The following is a 24,121-nucleotide window of genomic DNA, read 5'->3' as shown; positions in this document are numbered from 1 at the left end:
TAGCTCAAATAATAAAGACTTAGAAAAGCTGATTATGAAAGTAAAAATGGAAAATGAAAAATCTGGGTTAAGGTTAAATATTAAGAAGGCAAGGAAGTATCAGTCAGCATGTTCATTGAATTCACAATCTACAGAGAAGAAGTTAAATTGCAGACAGTTTTAATTTTCTTGGGCTCGTCTGTAGTTAAAAATGGACTATGAGATGCACTGGAGTATAAGATGCACCAAGATTTCAAAGAGGAAAACAAGAAAAAAATAGTTTTTGCCCTCCCTGTGTCCCCCCAGGAGCACTCTGCAGGCCTCCCAAACCCTCTGTGTGTCCCATTTTTGGCCTCCCGAACCCCCCAAGCGTCCCATTTTTTTTAAATTTACATTTATATCCCGCCCTTCTCCGAAGACTCAGGGCGACTTACAGTGTGTAAGGCAATAGTCTCATTCTATTTGTATATTTACAAAGTCAACTTATTGCCCCCTCCAACAATCTGGGTCCTCATTTTACCTACCTTATAAAGGATGGAAGGCTGAGTCAACCTTGGACCTGGTGGGACTAGAACCTGCAGTAATTGCAAGCAGCTGTGTTTTAATAACAGGCTTCTTACAGCCTGAGCCACACCGCGGCCCTCCTGAGCCCCATTTTTGCCCTCCCGAGCCCCCAGGAGTATTCTGCAGGCCTCCCAAACCCTCTGCATGTCCCGTGTTTGGCCTCCCGACCACCCCCCAAGTGTCCTATTTTTGCCCTCCCGAGCCCCCAGGAGCACTCTGCAGGCCTCCCAAACCCTCTGTGCCTCCCATTTTTGCATAAAAGAGCCCATTTTTGGTGAAAATGGAACGCGTGGCTTGGTGGGCATGGCTTTGCAGAAGGATACTGCGAAATCTCCATTCTCTCCCCACTCCTGGAGGAAGGATATTGCAAAATCTCCATTCTCACCCCACTCTGGGGCCAGCCAGAGGTGGTATTTGCCGGTTCTCCAAACTACTCAAAATTTCCTCTACCGGTTCCCCAGAACCTGTCAGAGCCTGCTGACTAGTACCCCTGGATAAAAACCCATCCAAACAGTAGCTAACCCACTAAAGAGAGAAAGAGACAGTAGAATTCAAGAAAAGTAGGAGAAAAACAGACAACCGGAAAAGGAAGCAGCAACACCAAGACATGCAAGGCCTGAAGAAGCTGGTATTGGGAATTTAAAGAGAGCCAGGAATTGTTGTAATACAGGAAAGTGCCAAACCAGGCCAGGTCAATCCCGAGCAGATAAAATTGGCCAATTTCCCCAGAAGTCAAAACAGTTCACATAAAGCCAAAGTCAGAGAGTAAGAGCTAGAGACGAAGCAAGAGCCAGCACTACATTTTCCTGGTGATGTCAAGCAGCACCAGAGCAGTTCCAATGGTCAAGTTCAGCTGAAGCAGGTGACAATGGAGACTTATCCAGCATTTATTTCTGCAAGCTGCCTGGGGTCACCATGAGTGAGTTGGGTGGCCACATAAATTTTCTTAATAAACAAGGTGCCAAAGGAGAAGTAGTTGGTTATATGTAGGATTGGGACTAGGATGGATGGATAGATAGATATACAGATAGATAGATAGCCTGAAGCTAGCACACATAGTAAACAAGTCAGGTAGGGTTTATGAAGAAAAGTCAAATAGAAGTTAAGAGTGGAGATAAAGAAAACAGAATAGGGTTTGGAAGATTCAGAAATAAAAAAAAATGTCAGATAGAGACAATGGCTGTAAATTAGAAAGCAGTCTTTCTGCTTTTGTAATGAAAAATGACATTTTTAAATAATAAAACCTATTCCAAGTAAAACTGGTGAATATACACCTCATTTAAAGTCTGTACCAAACCTGAATTCTGAGAAAAAGGGAGAAACAACCGAATAGCAGACTAATAGAGTTGGAAGGGACTATGGAGGTCTTCTAATCCAACAAAATAAGGTAGACTCCCTGAATTATGTCAACAGTTTAATGAACATTTCCAAAAAAGACTGTCACCAACTGGTCACCTCCAAATAGATAGTTAAATTGGGATTAGATGATTGCTGCATTCCAGACACTCCCTCCTCCACTTACAAATTCCCATCAATTTCCAAGTTCTGGAAGTTGACATCCAACAGGGCCGGAATAGCTCAGGCTGTAAGGAGCCTGTTATTAGAACACAGTAGCCTGCAATTACTGCAGGTTCAAGCCCGGCCCAAGGTTGACTCAGCCTTCCATCCTTTATAAGGTAGGTAAAATGAGGACCCAGATTGTTGGGGGGGCAATAAGTTGACTTTGTAAAATATACAAATAGAATGAGACTATTGCCTTATACACTGTAAGCCGCCCTGAGTCTTTGGAGAAGGGCGGGATATAAATGTAAAAACAAACAAAAAAAACAGTCTAGAGACCAACCAGAATAGGAAAAGCTGGTAGACGTTTTGCAGGACAGCCTAGATCAGGCCAAAAATTGCCTCCCCCACCCCACTTTGTGCCTATTTTTTTTTTTTTTTTTGTTTACTAAATTCTGACTAAATTGTTGGGAGAATTTCTTGGGAGAGGTGTTGATTTCATGAATTGGGATGTGGATCGAGTTTATAGAGTTAATTCGCAATATGCACGCACGCATGCAGTTCCCAGAGAGGTTCATGTCAAATTTGTGAGAAGAGAGACGAGAGATGAAATTCTTAGAAAACATAGGAGTGGGGCACTGATTTACAGGGGCAGGGAGATAGCCATTCTGAGGCAGATTCCCAGACAGGTACGTGAAAAAAGAAAGAAATATTACTTTTTGTCAAGCAAATTGTACCAGAAGGGAGTGGGCTTCAGATGGCTGATGCCAGAGGGATTGATGATTTTCCGGGAGGGCATTACGAAAAAAATCAGTACAATTGCGGAGGCTACGGCCTATGTGGAGGAACACAAAGCCCTCCTGGAATCAGATGATCCAGGAATTGAAGAAGGGGAGGTTATAGATCATGGGGCGGAAGCGGCTGCCGCTGTTGCGGCCCTGGGGTTGGGTCAGGCTGAACCCAGAGTTCTGAGATCCAAAACTAGGAAGTGATAAAGATATTTGGGATTGTGTTGGTTTTCCTTATTCTCTTTTGTACGATATTCTGTTTATTCTTGACTCTTCTTTATTACGTTTTTAAAATTTGTAAATTTAGCTACTTCGTGTCACCTGCTTGCCATATGGCTGTTGTATGTGTTAAAAAATTTGAGTAAAATTCTTATTTTAGATAAGAAAACTGAAAATTTACCATACCTGATATGTATTTGTATAAACCTTTTTTGACTAATAAAAACTTTTTGAATAAAAAAAAAAACTTATTCAAATGGCCAATTTAAAATACAGTATCAACCCTATAAAATTAAAAATTTGAGTAAAATTCTTATTTTAGATAAGAAAACTGAAAATTTACCATACCTGATATGTATTTGTATAAACCTTTTTTGACTAATAAAAACTTTTTGAATAAAAAAAAAAACTTATTCAAATGGCCAATTTAAAATACAGTATCAACCCTATAAAATTAAAAATTTAAAACCCATATTTAAAAATTCAAGCCAGTCCAGCAAGGCGGAATAGATAGGTTTTAAGTTTGCGGCGAAAGGTCCTGAATGCAGTGCTGCAATAAATCGCTTTTCTAAATCATAAAAAGCCGCTTACCAGACATTGCAGTGAGATCAGCACTTTGGCTGAATACTTCTGTAATTCCAACCCCTTTCAAAGCATCCTTCAGATCAATTTCCTGTTCTATTGTGAACCTAGAGGGAGACAGAGAGAGAAGAAAATGAAAGTCTTAACTCCCTTTGCTCTAAAAAAGAAGTAAAGATGCAAATTGTTGCTAGAAAAATGTGGGGGGGGGGAGAATATAATATAATATAATATAATATAATAACTGCCTACAAGCCATTCAGGTAGCTCAGCAGGAGAAAACACATTACAAAAAGAGAGAGAGACTGAGAGAGACAATGCATTGAACTGACATTCATCACTAGCTTATTCCTGGTTATTGTCTTGTTTGCAGTAATACCCTGAGACTAATTGTTTTGCAGTCGTACAACATCACCCTTGCAAAGGACTTTTGAGTCAATAGAAATTTGGGAGGGGAGCCTGTGTGTACAAAGCAAAACCAAATGCAGTCAGTTTTAAATAGCATCACGAACCTGCACTATAACAGAACATGGGGAAAAAATACAACAAAGCAGTTACAAGCAGAACAATGAAACAGAGAAGATAAATAAACAAGAGGTTTGTTTTTAAAAACTGCAATACTACTGTATGCAGGAAAAAGCCAAATTTGGCACAATCTCTTGCTGTTTTCAACTCCCTAACATACAGGGAGGGAGGGAGGGAGGGAGGGAGGAAGGAAGGAAGGAAGGAAGGAAGGAAGACAATTGGTTCGCAAATTTTAAGCTTAATATACCAAGCATTCTGAAACTGATTGCCAACTAACTGTAAATTTGGAACAACGTCCATCATCCAGAATTTGGTCTCAGAACTGAATCTTGGTTGCTCTCACAGACTCTAACAGAATTCAAAATAGCAAAAATGTTCTGTTGCAGCAAAACAAAACAAAAAACCACAACATTTTAAATATTCTACTAATGGCAATTCTTTATGTGCTCCTCGTTCCCTTGTTTTTCATATCAGATTCAGCAAGAGTAGATGGGGTGGCAATCCATGCTAACCACTACGAACCAGGCAACTTTGCAGAAAGATTGGCAAAGGAGATGTTTCATTTTTTTTCCTCTGAAAGTGTACATAATATTTTACATGGACTCTGAAGCTCTCCATCTACGTATAAACAAAAGCTCATTCACTTAGTAATTGTATGCTAATACTCAGCAAACCAACCATAGCAAACAAACATTTTCATTTCAGGCAGTCAAACAGAAATTCATCAGCTCCATAGCAGCAGTCGAGTTGCAGGCATCTGACATTACTCTTAGTCTTCCCAGGTTCTTATTAATAGCAGAGTTGAATTCAGAAAATTTGCTACTCCTGTTCCTTGGTATTCCACCCCTCAAATTATCTTGTGTAGCCCTTCGAAGGAAGCTGGCCAGGAAAGAATATGTCTCAATCCTAAACTCATGGTATAGGACCGTGTTGGCGAACCTATGGCACGCGCGTCCCAGAGGCCTTTGAACCATGGTGCTGGAGAAGACTCCTGCGAGTCCCTTGGACTGCAAGGCGATCAAACCGATCAGTCCTAGAGGAGATCAACTGTGACTGCTCTTTAGAAGGCCAGATCCTGAAGATGAAACTCAAATATTTTGGCCACCTAATGAGAGAGAAGGACTCACTGGAGAAGAGCCTAATGCTGGGAAAGATTGAGGGCAAAAGAAGAAGGGGACGGCAGAGAATGAGGTGGCTGGATGGAGTCACCGACAAAGTCTGTGTGACCTTAAATGGACTCCAGGGGATGGTAGAGGACAGGAAGGTCTGGAGAAAAGTTGTCCATGGGGTCGCAATGGATCGGACATGACTTTGCAACTAAAAACAACAAATTGTGAAGCAGACCTATGTGGGCAATATAACAGAGACTGGAAATTGCATACAGGTAGTCCTTGACCTAAAACCATTTGCTTATTGACCATCTGGAGTTACAACAACACTAAAAAATGTGACCTACAACATCTTCTTGCAATTATGACCATCCCTACAGTCATGTGATCAGCTGCTTAGCAACTGGTGTGTATTTTATGTCTTTTTACGCAGTTGCAGTGTCCTGCAGTCACGTGATCACCATTTGTGACTTTCCCAGCTGGCTTCTGACAGTCAAATAAATGGAGGAAGCCAGATTCATTTAATGACTGCACAATTCACATATCTGCAGTGATTTCCTTAACAACGGAGGGGAAAAAAAAGCTGGTAAAATCAGGTGCTACTTACTTAACAACTGCCTTACTTAGCAATGGAAATTCTAATCCCAATTGTGGTTGTAAATTGAGGATTACCTATATGCACAGTTTTCTAGTTGCCCACATTCTTGCACTACAGTTTGTCAACACTTCCTCTACAGAACTGAGTGGTGCCTCCTGAGAAATCAACCATTTTCTACTCCTACTGAACAAAGTCCAGTTTTGTCCCATCTCATTTCCCCTTCTATTGCCTTGCAAGGCACATGTGAAACTGTGAAACATGCTAAATTGCTATGACAGTAAAACAAAGCATTTTAGATTTCTATGACAGTTTGCGATTTTGTTATGTGCCCAGGAGAGAGATAATAACTTTTGGCACTGGCTGGCATGTCCTTGGAGCCTGCCAGTTATAGCATCGAGGAAAAGACAATATACAGGAGATTTATTTGATCCAAATAGAAATCCTTCTTATTGTCACCTCCAATTTTCTGGATGAAAAGTTGATTCTGCCACTTAACTTGAGGGAGGAAAAAAATCTTCCAGGAATGTGTCAGTGAACTTTGTCAGATATTTTTTTTTTTAAAAAAGAACGTATTATACAATAGTGACTTTACAGATCAGTAGCTACAATAATATTCTGATGCAATGAAATTTAGAGTTACGCTTTTGATGCGGTCCACTATAGATGTGTTTGGCCGATAACTTACAGAAAGGACTGAACAAAGCGAGCAAGTTTTCTATTACTAGAGGCCTGCCTCTAGTTCAGGGGCTCTGGTTCTATAGTATGAAGAACTGTAAAAGCCCCTATTTTAAACCCAGGGCATTGGGGTAGCCAGGAGGTGGGACATACCACAATTTTTCGGAGAAGCAAAGAGCTGTAACCACTGGGGATGTAGTCATTCGTAAGTGGCCCCAAAAATTGCTTGTGTAACTAGTCCTTGACTTATTTATTTATTTTATTTGACAAATAAAATAAATACGATAACAGACAAAAGTATAAACATAATTTGGATACATGGAAAGAGTAAGTAAAAAAAAAAGGGAATATTAGGATGGATGGTAGGCACGCGGGTGCACTTATGCACGCCCCTTAAAGGAATGGGGTGAGGTCAACTCTTCCTCTTAGGAATGGGGTGAGGTCAACTCTTCCTCTTAGGAATGGGGTGAGGTCAACAGTTTAAGCTTAAAGTTTTGGGGGTTTGGGAAGAAACCACAGAGTCAGTTAGTGCATTCCAGGCATTGACTACTCTGTTCCTGAAGTCATATTTTCTGCAATCGAGTTTGGAGCGGTTTACCTTGAGTTTGTATCTATTATTTGCTCGTGTATTGTTGTGGTTGAAGCTGAAGTAGTCATTGACAGGTAGGACATTGTGGTAGATAATTTTATGTACTATGCTTAGGTCAGATTGAAACCATACATTTAACGTTCGTTTGACATTACAACGACCCTGAAGAAAGTGATTGCGATTGGTCCTCGCACAACTTTCACAGCATTCCCACAGTCACGTGATTAAAATTTGGCTACTTGGCAACTGGCATGTATCTAAGACAGTTTCAGCATCCTGATCTATCCAGCCAGCTTCCAACAAGTGAAATCAATGGAGGAAAGCTAGATTCGCTTACTAACTTCTTTCATTTAACAACTGCAGTGATTCATTTAACAACCATGGCAAAAAAAAAATCAAGACGTGACTCCCTTAATAGCTGCTTGCTTAGCAAACGAAATTCTGTTCCCAATTAAGAAAATACAAGGATGATCTGTATTTTCTTGTAATGGGTATGGGTGTGGAGGTGTTGTTTTTGCTTTAACTTTAGTTTAGTTAACAAAAAAAATTAAATATAGTTAATTAAACTATCTGGGAGGCTACCCTGAAGTTTTGGGGTTACCTGCCTCAAAATCGCAGGAAAATCTAACACGGATTGGCAGCAATTCTGGATGGAAAAGATCCCATCACCTAAAAAGTAGAACCTGGAGCCTTCATATAGCTTGGTGTTTCATCCCTACCTTAGTGACTGCCCTCACTAAGGAATTGGTTTTTTTCATGTGTGCTTTGCCTCATTCAAGGATTTGTCTATTGGTCAGAGTCAACTGCGATGCTACAGCACGATATAAGATTGGGAGCTGGCTTTTATGCCCAGATAATTCGTTTTCCCTACCAGATTTTGTTAAAACCTTCCATAAATATTAATGAGCGAAGCAGAGCCGAGAACAGATAAACTTGATGCCATTTCTCACCAATGTTACTTTCATAATAGGGACAAAAGAGGCAGCTAATGTAATAAGCTTGGAGAGCAGTTCTCCAATATGGTCGTTCCCTTATTAAATTCCAGAGATTAATTACAGGCCTCAAGCTTGAATTTCTCTGAGGACTGCAAGCAGATCCGTGGAATGTTATCAATGGGTTACATAAATACTTCGTAAATATTTTAAGTTATCTCTCTCTATATATATTTTTAAAAAGTGTGTGTGTGTGTGTACTGTATGTGTTAGGAGACAAATTGGGGAAATGACATTTGTGGCTTGCAGGTCCAATAGCAGAAAAAAAGAAAGTTAAAACTTTCATTCCCCTGAAAAACGCCATTCAATTATAAAATAAGTGTTTTTAAAACTTCTACATTTGTAAAAGAGCCTGAATGGCTAAGCCAAACCGAGTTAATCACAACATTTTCCAATTTTCCGTCTACACTATCTGTGTCCAACCGAAACTGCAGTTTGCTTGTCTTAATAGCAAAGTGAAAAAACAGTAAGAGAGCGCAGAATTGTTAAATTATACTTGGTTTTGTTCTTGAATCATTATTTCTGAGCCAAAGCAATCAACATTTTAAATCTATTTTGGCATACCAAGGAAACAGACCATGAAACTAATTTGCAAAAATGTCTTCTAAACACAGTTTAGCAGGAGAATATAAAAGGCATGCCAACTAATAACAGTAACCAAGTTTCTCTATGAACCCTTTCCCTCCACTGCTGTCTTGGCATCTTGCAAAAGAGCTGTGCGGTTGTTTCCTTGTTAGCGGTACCAAGAGCTGCTAATCCTTCCCTCAAGCATATCCTTAAAAGCCATTGCATTTTCTAGGTATTTCAAACACATTGTTTTATCCTCCTACCTACCCCACTGAAATGGAGGCAATAATTAGGTTATTCCTTTTTAGAACAACAAGCAATATTATGCAAATAAATATAACTGGCTGGAAATGATAACTGAACAAAATATTGAGTTTAAACCAGAAACATGCCTCTTAGGTATATTAACCGAGGGTTATGATAAAGCGACCACATATTTAGTGTTACATATACTGACGTCAGCAAGGATCACATATCCTAAATAGTGGAAAAATATGAACATCCCACCGGATGAGGTTGTAATTAGAAAAATTTGGGACTGTGCTGAAATGGACAGACTAACTTTAAAAATTAAAGATAAAGAAGATTCAAAATACTATCGGACATGAAATAAATTTTATGAATGGATCAGTGCTGGGTTGATACCGGTTTGCCTTGGTTCGGCCGAACCAGTAGCAGCGGCGGTGGGAGGCTCTGCCCACCCACCTGGACGCCATCAAATACGATCTGCGCATGTGCAGAACCTTCTGCGCATGCACAGATGGGGTGCACACATGAACCGGTAGCAAAGGTAAGTGAAACCCACCCCTGGATAGAGAAAAGAGATAGAAATTAGAGAAAGTAAGATTGCGAATGTTAATATTATTAATATTGAAAGTAAAGAGGTATATAAACACAGTAATTGATAAAAATGAAAATAAGTTAATGTAAGAAGAAACCCAGTCTAAATTTTTGGTTATATTATTATTACTGCTATTATATTATTACTATTGCTATTAGGTTGTCTGCTAATATTTACTACCAACTTTTTTTGGCTTTGATCTATTTGTAAATAATACTTTGACAATGCACTGTTTTTCAAAAATGTTTATGAATGAAAATTTATGAACACACACACACAAGTCCCAATTTGGCTATCAACTATGGAAGCAATATTACACCCAAATACCATGGACTTGAATAAAATGATAAGATATGCAGAGCTACTCAATGAAAAAGGGGAATTAAAATCAATCCAAGATTTGAAACAACAAAGACTAAACATGGAATGGGGCCATATCTACAAATAAAAACCAGATTCAAAAAAGACCAGGAGCAATATGGTATACATAGAGAACATAAGAGAAAATCTGCTCCCAACAAACTTGTTTTCTGTGATGCTAACTATAGCCAAGCAATCTGATTTCAGGGCTTCAGAAGTTAAAACTAGATTATATTTCTGAATTAAATGGATTACTGAAACAATTCCAAAAGATAATCATTTATGCCACAGTAGCACGCTATGGAAAGCACAGTATAAGGTCATAGCACAGCACTGACAAATGTTTGTAAAAGTTCAAAAATATTTAGAGAATAAACCCAAGGGAAACTGTTAATGGAAAACAGCCTAATAAGAATGCTCACTGCCCAACTCAGAAAGCTGAAACTGCCCAAGGAGCTACTGCTTCAGTTCTACATAGGAATTATTGAGTCTGTCATCTGCACCTCTATAACTGTCTGGTTTGGTTCTGCAACCCAACAAGTCAGACACAGACTTCAGAGGATAATTAGAACTACAGAAAAAACAATGGCTACCAACCTGCCTTCCATTGAGGATCTGTATACTGCACTACCCCAACAATCTGGCTCCTCATTTTACTGACCTCTGAAGAATGGAAGGCTGAGTCAACCTTGAGCTGGCCAGGATCGAACTCCTGGCAGTCGGCAGAATTAGCCTGCAATATTGCATTCTAACCACTGGGCCACAAAAGCTCAAGGAAGGAAGGAAGGAAGGAAGGAAGGAGAAAGAGTGAAGGAAGGAAAGAGAAAAAGGAAAAAAGAAGGAAAGGAAAGGAAAGGATTACCCTGGCATGAACTGGAAAGATTTTCTTAATGAAAGGAACAACTTCTTTCTCTGAACTGATCATCCTTGTGATTTCCAAGGCTTCGGAGGACTGTGAAAATATTTACAGACCCCTTCACATCCTGGACATAAACTGTTTCAACTCCTACCCTCAAAACGACACTACAGAGCACTGCACACCAGAACAACCAGACACGAGAACATGTTTTCCCCGAACGCCATCACTCTGCTAAACAAATAATTCCCTCAACACTGTCAAACTATTTACTAAGTCTGCACTACTATTAATCTTCTCATTGTTCCCATCACCCATCTCCTTCCACTTATGACTGTATGACTGTAACTTTGTTGCTTGTATCCTTACGATGTATACTGATATTGTTTCCTGATTGCTTATTTGTAGCCTATGACTATCATTAAGTGATCCTTGTGATTCTTGATGAAGGTATCTTTTATTTTATGTATGCTGAGAGCATATGCACCAAGACAAATTCCTTGTGTGTCCAATAACACTTGACCAATAAAAAATTCTATTCCATTCCATTCCTATCTTCCCAGGTGGGATATAGAAAAATTCCAATAAAAAGGGGATATAATGAAGCACCCTACATAAGGAGCATATTGTAATGTTTGTGTGCTATCGTACGAACAGTAGAGTCAGTTAAGTAGAAAATATTCCTCAGCTTTCCAAATATATTTGAATCCCACAGAAGAATTTCAAATATATTTGAATCTCTCAGAAGAATTTCAGTGGAGGAAAAGAGGGCTATTTGTCATACAATAGTACAAAACTTACCTGCTCCTACCCCAAATAACGCATGCTTAAAAAAAGTCATCATTTGGAAATCTTGTGATTCTCCTTTAATGCAGTGATAATAATAATAAAAAACCCAGGTCAGATTGCTTCAGCTAAGGTTGTGCACCATTTTGGATTAGAAGGGAGAAATCAGATTTGAAGCGCAGGTGCAAAGAGCAGCTGTGAGCCTAGGAAAAAAGCTGCAGCTGCTTTAAGAAACTTACACAGTTGGAGCTAGATCTGGGACTAAGCCTGCTCCAAATCAGATTACATCCTTTGAATCTAAAGCAGGGATCTCCAACCTTGGTCCCTTTAAGACTTGTGGACTTGTGGACTTCAACTCCCAGAGCAAAGCTGGCTGAGGAACTCTGGGAATTGAAGTCCACAAGAGACCAAGGTTGGAGACCCCTGATCTAAAGGGTTTGTAGCCCAGAAAAACAGAATAAAGCCATACCTGTTGGCAATTGACTGAAACAACTATCTGATGAATTTTCATAGAAATATCCTTGCCTCTTAAGCACCGTTAACTCAATCATACTGTGTAACCATGGAGTATAAAACATGAGGGTATTTATTTCAAAGAGATAGGCATTGTTTCAAAAACTTGATAAATTAGAAGCAAGAAGGCATTCTAATTTGAATTTAAATGAAACATGTTAGCATTCAATAACCTTCAAAATGCAATGCTTTTTCAAGCAAGGTTTCATTAGAATAGCTCATAATGAAGGAAATTAAACTCATCTGATAGCATACTTTGTATATTACAAAGATAGTGGAATATACATACAAACGATAGTAGAATATGTTAATGGAACGGCTTGCCTTCAGAAGTTGTGGATGCTCCATCATTGGAGGTTGTTAAGAAGATATTGGACAACCATTTGTCTGAAATGGTATAGGGTCTCCTGCTTGAGCAGGAGGTCGAATTAGGTTGAATTAGAAGACCTCGAAGATCCTTTCCAATGATGGCATTCTGTTATAGGACCTATTTCTCAATTGCAGCATTAAGGAACTTAATAGGTTTCCCCAAACTGGCATTAAGCCTTAAATGAAGCTAAGCAACTTAGCAGATAGACAGAAAAATAAAATTGGTGTAGGGCACCACATACTCCTTGACACATTGTCAATAATTTTTAAAAAGCATAGGCAGTCATCAGGTCTCCAGTGTCATCAGTGTTTCCTACCCTTAACGCAGGAGTGTCAAACCCGCGTCATCACGGCATCATCATGTGACATATCGGGACTATTTTCCCCTTCGCTAGACTGGGGTTGGGCGTGGCCAGCGTGTGATGCATCCTGCCTGCGGTCCGCAAGTTTGACAACCCTGCTTAATGGAGGTGTGGTCTTCGACTCCCAGAATTCCCTAGCCGGCATATTGGCTGGGAAATTCTGGGGACTGATGTCCACACACCTTAAAGATGTTGAGACTGAGAAAATACTGCTCTAGCAAAACATAAGCAAGTGAACATAACCACTGTAAAGAAAGTTGGATGAAATGAAAAGAAAAATACATGGAATGGGAGAATGCATTAAAAAGTGTAACATTTTAGGGCTGTCTCTCCCAAGTCAGGTTGTTCAGGTGTGCTTCGGGTGAAATTATCAGAATTCCCAGTCATGTCAGCATAGGAACAGAGTTTGCTAAGTGGACACAAGGTTAGGAGAAAGGCATCTTAAAATGGAAGAAAATTTTCCTCATGGAGGAAAATGAGAAAAAAAAAAGAACATAGAGGAGATATAAACTAGTTTCTGCTTTTAGAGACTGCTCTTTAGAAGGCCAGATCCTGAAGATGAAACTGAAATACTTTGGCCACCTAATGAGAAAGACGGACTCACTGGAAAAAAGCCTAATGCTGGGAAAGATTGAGGGCAAAAGAAGAAGGGGACGAAAGAGAACGAGGTGGCTGGATAGAGTCACTGAAGCAGTAGGCATGAGTTTAAATGGACTCCAGAGGATGGTAGAGGACAGGAAGGCCTGGAGGAACGTTGTCCATGGGGTCGCGATGGGTCGGACACAACTTTGCAACTAACAACAACAACAACAACAAAAAGCTAGTTTCTGGTTGGGGAAAGCAAGAACACCTGAATGCCTTAAAGTAGCAATAGCACTTAGACTTATATACCACTTAACAGTGCTTTACAGTCCTCTCTAAGCAGTTACAGAGTCAGCATATTGCCACCAACAATCTGGGCCCTCATTTTACCGACCTCAGAAGGATGGAAGGCTGAGTCAACCTTGAGCCTAGTGAGATTTGATCTGCCAAATTGCAGTCGATGATCAGCAGAAGTAGCTTGCAGTACTGCACTCTAACCACTGTGGCTCTATTAAGTAAAGGCATATTCTCATATCCAGGCTGAAAATATTCTGCAGAGGAAACTGAAATGCAAGAGCAACATACATCAGAGCAGCCCTGAGTACGGAAGAGAAGGTGGATTCCATGCGGATGTAACACTGTCTTCAACAGCTTGCTTTCAAAAACCCTAAAGCAGGGCTGTCAAACTCGTGTCGTCATGGCATCATTGCGTGATGTATCGGGACTTTTTTTCCCCTTCGCCAAACTGGGCATGGGAGTGGCCAGCATGTGACACATCCGGGCCGCGAATCTGACAGCCCTGCCCTAAAGCAAAGCTCCTCCTTTTCTTTACATGAACCTCAAAACTGCTTTAAAGAACCAAGGGACATTCAACCTGATGTACAGTAGGGATGTGAGTCTTAAGGTGATCCATCGCACCAACCACATTTAAACAAACGGAAGTCTTATCATCTCTTTGGATTGTTTTTGTTGAATTGTATAGGGCTTTTTCCAAACCATGCATTTTTGAAAACAGATTATGTTAGACTGTTCTGTTAAGCCACTTATTTTTTTAACTCTATTGTTTCCATCCTATCAAATCAAAGGATGTGGACAGAGAACTTGAAAGCTTCTACTGGGCAGTATTGCAGATCCCTGTCAGATTCCGGCTCAGCTATATGAAACAGTTGGAGGAGGAGATGGGGGGAAAATTAATCAATCTTTAACTGAAGAATGCTTTCCATTTTGTGAACACATTTCATTAATGCGTTTCTTGTCCAGGGAGTTATTACATGCAAACTGTTAAGTTCCTTCACTCATGCGTTCATTATTTTTATTAGCTCCTTCAAGTACTTTTTAGTAGAAAAGAAGGATATAAACATTTCTTAAATCAAATAAATATCACCCAAACGTTTCTCATGATAACGTTCTCATATATACTCACATCTACTCTCCACAGAATAACATTTCCATTTTATACATGAGGAACTGAGTTAAATCTATCTTATGAAGGCTGCAGAGCCACAATATTTCAGAATAGTAAATATTGACCACACTGGAACATTAGAAGCTTACGGTATGTTCTTTCCTTTTAATGGCAGAAAAATTACCAAACTGCACAATAAGTCTTGAAACAGGTTTAACAAAAGATTCTCTCACACTCTTCTCCAGTTCATCTAGTTCACTGAATCCATCATTGAATTCCAAGAAAGATAGGAAATCTTGTCCTCAGATACATCTACAATAAAAGCCATCACCTCACTCAATGTGATTCTTACCAAATATCTACTATAGCCCTAGCTTTCAAAAGATTGTTCCCTTAGTGGATCCAACATTTCTATCTCATTCTCTTTTTCTCTACTCTCTTTTACTCCCTCACTACTAGCCTGAAGTAATGGTTTTCCTCTTTCTATCATAAGAAGAAGTGAATTCCCACCTTGGCAGATACACCTCAACCTTTTGTTTCTTCACAGAGGTTGCCCATTCCTCGATCAGCTGGGCTTTGACCAAAGGCTCCAGTGTAGCTAGAGGTACTTCCTGCCTGGAGAGAACGATCATCATGCTGAACTCATCTCCCTCATAGGGTATTTCCAAGACCTGATAAATGCCTCCTGCTTCATTGGATCCATCACTGAATTCCCCTAAAAACAAACCCAAACCCAAAAGAGTTAGTTGAACTTTTTCATCCTGATGGGGAATATGGCTCCATTTTTTTGTGGAAAAGAAAAAAGATAAATGGAACATTGTCATATTTTTAGTTGGTTTTTCTTTGGGGATGTACCTAATAGGCCCATGGGGTGCTTAGATCTGGCCCATGGGGCTGCCCTGGAAACAGAAAAGGAACATCCCATGGTGCCTTATGACTCACTATACTATTCCTCATGGGAAAAATCTGTTTGGTACTCCTTGTTTTCTCCCAGAACCAATTAATGATGAATACCAAGGTAGCACTGTACTATCCTATTATAAGTGAAGAATTAAAATATAAAGTTACTCTTTGTCTTGTAGGAAAAGTGAGAATCAAGTTATAGATAGTCCTCACTTAATGACTGATTGCTTAGTGACTGTTCATAGTTATGATTACCCTTCCCAGAACTACTTATGGTCTGATTTAGAGGTTTCAAATGGCTGCAACTATCTTGTGTGGTCGTAATTTGGGGGCTCTTCAACTGACTTGCCTTTCCATCCCTTTGCAGAGTCCTGTGGTTATGTGACTTTGATAATTTTAGGATTGGTTTTCAGCATTTGTTTCTGGTTTATGGCAAAAATCACCCACTGGAGAAAATGGGTTTATTTAATGGCTAATGACACTTAATGACTACAGTGTTCATTTAACAACCACTGCAAAAAGACTGTAAAATTGGACATGGTGGCAGGATGTGCTGTTTAACGACCACTATGATAATCATAATTCTGGGCTCAATTTCGGTCATAAGTTGAGAATTGCCTGTACTATAATCCATAGATAAAAACAGAAATCAGAGCCAGCAATTACTGAATTTCATGGAAGCTTCTTTGGGGCATTATAATGAATACGTTATTTAAGAGAAACTGTTGACAGACTGTTATTTGGCACCAGAACTGAAGAAATAAAAGATGCTGTATAATGTTTTATAGATAGCACTTACCCCCAACAAGAATAGCTAAAATGTTTAAGAACAAATCTGGAAAATGTTGGAAGTGTCATCAGATTCCTGGTTCGTATTACCATATGTGATGGACATGTGTAGAGGCTAAAAGATATTGGTCTAAAATCCACACATGGTTGGAAAAGATGATAAAGAAACATATTGATCTTAAACCAGAGGTTTTTTATTGGGAATCATAGTCAAAACATATAGTAGAGAATTGAGATACTTGATAGTAAATGTTTTGACAGCAGCAAGGATCGTGTTTACTAAAAATTGGAAAAATGAAAAATCACCATCGCAAGATGAAATTATTAGGAAAATGATGGAGTGCACAGAAATGAGTAAATTGACTTTAGAAATTAGAGAACAAGAGGATAAACAATTCTATAAGATATGGGATCTCTTTTATCAATAGTTAGGAGGGGAATTATGTTAAAGGGAATTAAGAAAGGTTAGAATATAGGGAAATGTTTAAACTATATAATTGTTTTTAGGGAATGGACTTGAAAATGTGTAATATTAATTTGGAAAGTTGATTTTAAAGGAGAAATTGAAACGTTATAATTAATTAGAAGTTATTTGATTATAGTTGAGATATATATCATACTGATAAAATGTAGTTTAGATAAATTAATTGGAATGTATATGGGCACACAGAATTGGGGATCAACCCATTGACACAATGTATTTGGATTGATGATGATTTTATGTATGTCTGTTTGTTAAAAATAAAAAAAAATTCCTTAAAAAAAAAGATGCTGTATAGAATTTATAAAGAAAGATCTAGTTTGCAGTAAGGCGGCTAGAAACAAAATGAGCATTTCTGTTCCTTACCATAATAAAATTCTCCTTGCTGATACATCATGGGAATTTGTACTTCACTTTCATCATCCTTTGTAAAGGAGAAGGTTCTTGTGTTCTCTGGTCTGAACTGAGACTTCCAATTTCCCTTAAAATAGATTGCATTGACAATAGCCAAGCGAGTGAGAGCACTGAAATCCCTTGCCGAGACAAAATCTTTGATCATATCTGTCAGATGAAAAGGGAGAAGAAGCACATCAATCAGCAGATCCAAATGAGCATTTAGAATAAAAACCTAACCAACTTGCTCAATGAAACCAAACCAACAAACAAGCAAATATGCCAAAGGTGCTTTTTCAGGAGACAACTGGACTTTCTTGGTTTTTTCCTTTTGAAGACGTTTTGCTTCTTATCCAAGAAGCTTCTTCAGCTCTGGCAGGCTAGTGGAGAATGGAAGGATTTATATTCCTTGCAGACAGCTGGTCATTTGCATCCTTTTAAAGGGTTGTTGAAGCACTTGGAGGTTTATCTGTGTCCTCAGGATCACCTGAGTCTTGCTCCTGGTTCTTGTAGTATGCATTTCCACCTCTGGAAATCCATTCCTACTCCCACACCATTCAAAGGATGTTCATCCCAAATTGTATAGCTAAAAGTTGGTAAAGATTTTCAGTCATCCAGGTCATGGTTGTCCAAAAGGTGTACCTTTGGGACAACCATGATTTGGATGACTGAGAATCTCTACAGACTTTAAGCAAGAAAATAATTAATTTCTATAGTTAAAAAAAATTATGCCTACTTTAGACTACTACTACTTGGGCAAGGAAGTCAAAAAGTTTTGAGCATAGGCAACCTACACCATTTAAGCATGATTAATTCATTCTAAATTTATATCACACTTTTCCTCCAGAGCTCAAATGACATGTATCTGTATTCCATCTTCCAGTTTTAATCATTCAGTCATATCTTTGTGAAATTGGTTGGGGATGAGGTAGTGATTGGCCAATACCAAGCCTTCCTTCCTTATAGCTTATAGTTTGCAAACCAATTTCCTTCCTTCCTTCCTTCCTTCCTTCCTTCCTTCCTTCCTTCCTTCCTTCCTTCCTTCCTTCCTTCCTTCCTTCCTTCCTTCCTTCTCCCTCCCCTACCTACTTACCTACCTATAGATATATACTTATTCTTGTCTGAATACTCAGTACACATATGGATTCAATAATGATTGAATACTCAGTCAATCGCTACACTACACTGGCTTTCTGTCCCAAAACTGACATGAAAGTTTTAATAACTTAATCAACTAAATCTAATTACAGTTCTGGAAAAGCAAAGTATGTCAGGGTTCCAAGTAACACTCCCAACGAAAGAAGACTCCGAGGCTGAAAGTTCCATTTTATTAGAGATGTCATATTGGCACATCTGGGAAAACCCAAATCTGAAAGCTTCTAGGTTTTCCTCACCCAAAAGGAAGTCCAGGTCCCTTCCCCTGCACCTACATGTCCATCACATGGTCCAATCAATGCACCGTCCCAACTGGAGATGCCTCCCAGTCACGCCACTCTAGGTGCAGGCCGAAAGTCCTTGACTCTCAGAGAAAGGAATGTTATTATGGCTAGATATCTCCACCACTCCATGCAATTCCCCCCTCCCAGTTTCTCACAGCACTAAGTGTGGTAGCCCTGAAGATCCAAAGAAAAAGATGGCCTCCAGAGTTGACAAAGTGTCACTGAATACAAAATGGATTAACTGCTAGGATAACTGAAAGATGGAACGTGGGACAGACTTTGTAACCTTCCTGTGTTCCCTTTCCAATGGTCAACAGTGAACCCAGAAGGAAACCGGTGACACAAGAGAATTTGAAAGGCTCCTGCTGGCCTTAACAAATGAATGCCAACAGCTTAGCTTTTCATTCAGAGCATTGCTTATAAGAGAAAAAGGTTGTTTAGAAATTCAGTGGAGGAAGCTGTCAAGAGCATTTGAGATCTGCCTTTGGAGCTTTGTCCATCAGTCTGGAACTTGATTGTTAGCTTGTTATATATATATATATTGCACTTGACCTCTATCAAGCTGTGACAGGAGACTGGATCTCTAACTCCCTTTTGGTCTTAAGACATAGTTGTATTGAGTTTTTCTCATGTGAAGTTGCTGTTCTGTGGGGAAAGATTAATGAATTTAGTGTGCAGGATAACAACAGGCAGTTCTATATTTGAAAGAGAAAGAGATGGCTTTTGAAAATCATGTGATTTTGTCTTCCAAATTGGAAGTTACTTCTTCCAATTCTCATGAACACATCTGTAGTTGTACCGGAGCACAGATTTAAAAATTGTATAGTTATTTACAGCTACACAACTCCATAGGTAGTGTTCTGTCCTCCTCTGCCTCTTCCGAATGATGGCTTAATTAGCCGGCACTATCAGCTCTGGTGGCAAAAGAGCACGCGTCTGCCAAGAGCCCTTGTTATCTTCCACGATGCTGGTGAGTCACAAACTTCAGCTCTAGTCAATCAGTGGATTTGCCTTTTACAAAGAGACACACCAGCTCTTGCTGCTTTTTATATCCTGTGGGTGTGGCTCCGTGACTCAGCACTTCCTAGGCCTGCCCCACCCTTGCTTCTGTTGTTCCCTTCTCTCCTGCCTACAAAACCTAGGATTCAAACAAGCCTGATTGCTGTCAGCTGGGTCTGCAGGAGTGGCCTGGGGGGGGAAGAGTCAGGGGATGGAGGCCTCATTATTTCTTCTACCTGGCCTGCTTCTGGCTCCTGGAGCTGAGCCAGGGGAGCCGGTCTCCTGAGGTAAGTCCTGATGGCCCTTCCCCCTCACTTTCCAAGTCACTTTCTGGCAGCAGGGCCCGCTCAGGGGGCGCAGACACAACAGGTAGGGTTCACAAAAAGGTAGGGTTGTTTTGTAATTTTTTTGGCTTTCTAGTAGTTGTCAGGATTTTTGCAGAATGAATCTGCCAGCTCTCCTATACCTGAACAGTGAAACATTGGAAACTGCCGGATTTCCTGATCATAGGTTCCTGTCCTGCTGTATATCAAAGGAGATGAAGTACGGGGTTTCAAAAGTTTCAAATCCACTCCCAACACTAAGAGAAATTTCCTATATTGTCAGTCTATAACTGCAGGAAAAGTATAAGCACCTGCATATGAAAACTTCATTCCAGTAGGGGAGAATATCTGTAGATCGGGGTTGAAACAAGGGATCTAGCACTGATGATATTACCCAGTTTAGGTAATGAAACGTCCTCAAGAAAACAACGAAGCTCAGAGAGCGCCAAGGACCCCTCAAAACCTCACAGGAATAGTTTACTATGAAATGGAACTCACTGGGAGAAATTTCCTTAGGAGAATGAACATACTGACTACATGGCCTGAAGTTATATCATACAGGCAGTTTTCATGTTATGATTGAGCCTAGGAATTACGATCATTGTTGTGATGGTCCATAAAACGAGGACTTCATGTGACCAGACCTGACTTTATGACCTTTTTTTCATAGCAGTCATTAAACAAAAGCAACAGTTGTTCAGCAAACCCATCGTTTGCTATGGGCTGGGTTTTACGGGAAGCAAATGTCATTTCCTAGCAAAACATTGTAAATCGTCGTCCCTTGACTTAGGGGGAGGGGCACTGCAATTGGCACAAATGCGAGTCAGTTGCCAAAAGCCCTAAAAGACCAGTTGTTGATCAGAAAGCTCAGCCGTTTGGCGGTTCAAATCCCTAGTACAGGTCTCCTGTGTGAGCAGGGGGTTGGACTAGATGACCTGCAAGGTCCCTTCCAACTCTGTTACTGTTACCGGGTACAAGGCCATGGGGGTTCAATCAAAACTCATTAAATGGCCTTTTTTTTTAGGTGAGGGAGGGATCTGTTCTAACTTTGACTGACTGTAGAGACTTATTCTAATCTGGCTGCTGATACAGTTATTCTTTTCTCACTGTATCACATTTTTTACATGGCTAAACAAAATAAACATATAATTTTCTGCCAGTGAGACAGCAATTGCTTTGTATTTCAGGATCTAATAACTATGATAAACCTAATTTAAAAAGTGTTCAGAATCACCTCACATCCCCTAATCTTAGCAAACTTTAATACTGCAAGGTGAAAGTACTTAGACTGAGAGTCAATGACTCAGATCAAAGGTGAGGTGTAAACACCATGCACACCTGCTGAGAACTCATCTGCACTGAATCAGAGGATAAGTTTTTAAATAAGTATCCATATAAACAGATTATGTCACCGACAGCATGAGTGGGAGTTATGAGCTCCCAAGCTCTATTGCAGATTGGGGTTTTTTAAAAAAAAATTGCGACAAAACAAGTAAACAAATAACTTTTTGGAAAAAAAGGCTATAATCTAAGGATGAAATGACAAATTTAGGAAATAATCTAGACAACATTTTGCATCAATGAGATATTAATCTACATTTTAATGATGTTTTGGCATCCAATGCTAATCAAGTAAAGTTATTAGACATAACAAACCAGTTGAGACTCTTCACCATATTACTAGTACTAGTACTAGCACTAGTACTTATAGGTTTGTCTATATTTTACTAAAATCTTTTAGACATGTACCAAACTGCAGAAATTGAAATGGGGGTGGGAGGGAAGAGTACAGAAATACTTATATTTTAAACATCAGCCCATCTTTCGTTTTTGAAGAGACACCAATGCTACTATTTCTGAACAGGCTATTTAGCTATATATAATGGACTTATTTAAAAGTGCAAAGCTTCTTTCACTTGCAGAAACTTGAATTTGATTATTTTTCTGAAGATGTCACAGCGAAGGTCTGATTCTGCTTACATAAACTATTCTACAATTCATTTACTTGATTGAATGCTGTTTGCACCAATTGGGTGGTTTCTAAAACCCACATTTGGGCTCTTTCTGGTAGTGCATCACTGGTTATATTATTATTATAGGCAATAAAATACATTCCAAGGTTTATAAACAATGAATATGTAGAGTGATACCATTGGTCTATTTAAGATAGAGAGGCAATAATTTTCCAAGAATTCAGTAACTTTTGTAATGCTGGGAACTGCATGTGAAATCTTGTGCATGTAAACCATGTGTTTTTCCACAGACCTACTGCCATCTCATCTTAATGGCATTGTTCCAGTGAACAATCTTTCAGTAATATTGTTTAAAGTTTTATCAATAGCTTGGTAATGTTTTCTAGGCTTTAAGGTTGGTAAAGTACTAATAAAGAAAGCGTGCATTTTAGCACTCAATCTGCCAACATTTGTTCAAGGAAGAGAAAGAGACATCTTGCATCTGTTAGAGCCTTGAGAGGCTTGTTAACCTAACATAGCAGCTGCTGTGCACACATTCGGAAATAAATCATTCCAATCAGAATGCATTGTCTGTGACCTGGGGTTTCCAAGGGGAATGGTTTGCATGCTTTTTGGTATAATAATTCTGAATTTGGAATTCTGCACTGACAGCAATGAATTTAATAACTATATCAGATTTCACGGGATCCATATTGTGCATATGAGCAGATGTCCGTTTCAAGCACAGTTCATTCCTTTCATTACAGGAAGAAAACCCACCGGTCTCCTGGAGATTGTGCTCAGCTTCCAATATTCTTTCATAATGAGCCCCAAACCCTGAATTTTACAAAATTAAAGTATTTAGCGTAACCCTATGTGTGTTTAGGTGTATTTGTTGGTGTGGGCATGTATGTATGTGTATATACTTGTGCACACACACAAATACATACACATACATATATACACACAGTAAAAGTGTGTTGTGTGTGTGTGTATCAGGCTAAAGCATAACAAAGTTGACAAAAGTGAAGGAGGTCTGAATACTTTCTTAATTCAGTGTGTGTGTGTGTGTGTGTGTGTATACACTGTCTGGGCATAAATGGCATACAATGACAACCTACAATATTGAGAATTTGAAAATAATTAGGAACCTACTGTTGGTATGGTTCTCCACCCATTTATTGATGTAGCTCGCAACAGCTATATTTTGACTAAAATCCACAACTTCAACTTCAGCTTTAAAGTATTTTTTCAGCAGCTGCACAAATTTATCACTAACGTGATATCCATTCTGCACATAAAGGGAATTGGCAAGCTTCATCACGTAATGGCTATCCTCAGTAGCAGCCATGTCAGAAAGATCTTTTAGGAAGGCAAATTCTTCACCTGAAATTAGAGAAAGAGATTAAAATTGGTCTGACAGAACTGGCAAATATATTGAGAGCTTAACATATCTCACTGCCTTCTTAGGGGAAAAGGATTAATGAGCACTGATATTTCAGTGAAGTCAGGTAGTAAGAAATACTTCATATAATTAACCTTTCTTTGAGAAAAATGAGAGGAAACAACGAAGATAAATCTCCAAAGAGTTTTATGGGCAAAACTCCACTTCAATATGGACTTCTTTGGTTGTATTATCAGGAAGGATAATTAAGTACTCCATGACTTTCCTCCTTCCTTTCCAAGACCTTTAAAACTGAAAGCAGTTTCTACCACTCGGTTGTAGGATAAACCAAAGACTCAAGTTCTCCCCCAATAACTGAGCTTATTTTTTCTAAAAGGCTTACAGTATGTAATTCCACACAGGGTACATTCTGGAGCCTGCCTAATCTAGAAATAGCACAGACCAGTTTGAGTGAACTGGTAGTTCCAGCCACCGGCTGGGCCCGCCTGTCCACCCTGGCGCTAGCCTGTCCTATTTATCTCACTCTCTGGCTTTGTTCCCTGCCCACGAAGCCGAGCTGATTGCCGCACCTCACCTGCTCTACTCACCACGGCTCCAGGAGAGGATTTGCTGTGTGTTTGAAGCTGTGCGAAAGCAAGGAAGGCGTGCTTGCTCACATTTCTGGTGCACCGGTTGTTAA

At 39.4% G+C, this 24,121-nt stretch overlaps 1 protein-coding gene across 1 annotated transcript in view; it reads right to left on the bottom strand.

The window, feature by feature from the left end:
- SERPINI1 (serpin family I member 1) overlaps positions 1 to 24,121 on the bottom strand; it is a 147,899-nt gene that overhangs the window by 22,398 nt on the left and 101,380 nt on the right. The window contains exons 3-6 of the mRNA XM_058188599.1: positions 23,193 to 23,423; positions 17,298 to 17,492; positions 15,269 to 15,473; positions 3,642 to 3,739 (exon numbers count right to left, since the gene is read on the bottom strand). Of these exons, the coding sequence (XP_058044582.1) occupies positions 3,642 to 3,739; positions 15,269 to 15,473; positions 17,298 to 17,492; positions 23,193 to 23,423 (729 nt within the window). The remainder of the gene's footprint in view (positions 1 to 3,641; positions 3,740 to 15,268; positions 15,474 to 17,297; positions 17,493 to 23,192; positions 23,424 to 24,121) is intronic.

The sequence above is a fragment of the Ahaetulla prasina genome, chromosome 6 (genome assembly GCF_028640845.1).
Source record: "Ahaetulla prasina isolate Xishuangbanna chromosome 6, ASM2864084v1, whole genome shotgun sequence".
In the NCBI taxonomy this organism is placed as follows: Eukaryota; Metazoa; Chordata; class Lepidosauria; order Squamata; family Colubridae; genus Ahaetulla; species Ahaetulla prasina.
This window is presented reverse-complemented; position numbering and strand designations above follow the sequence as displayed.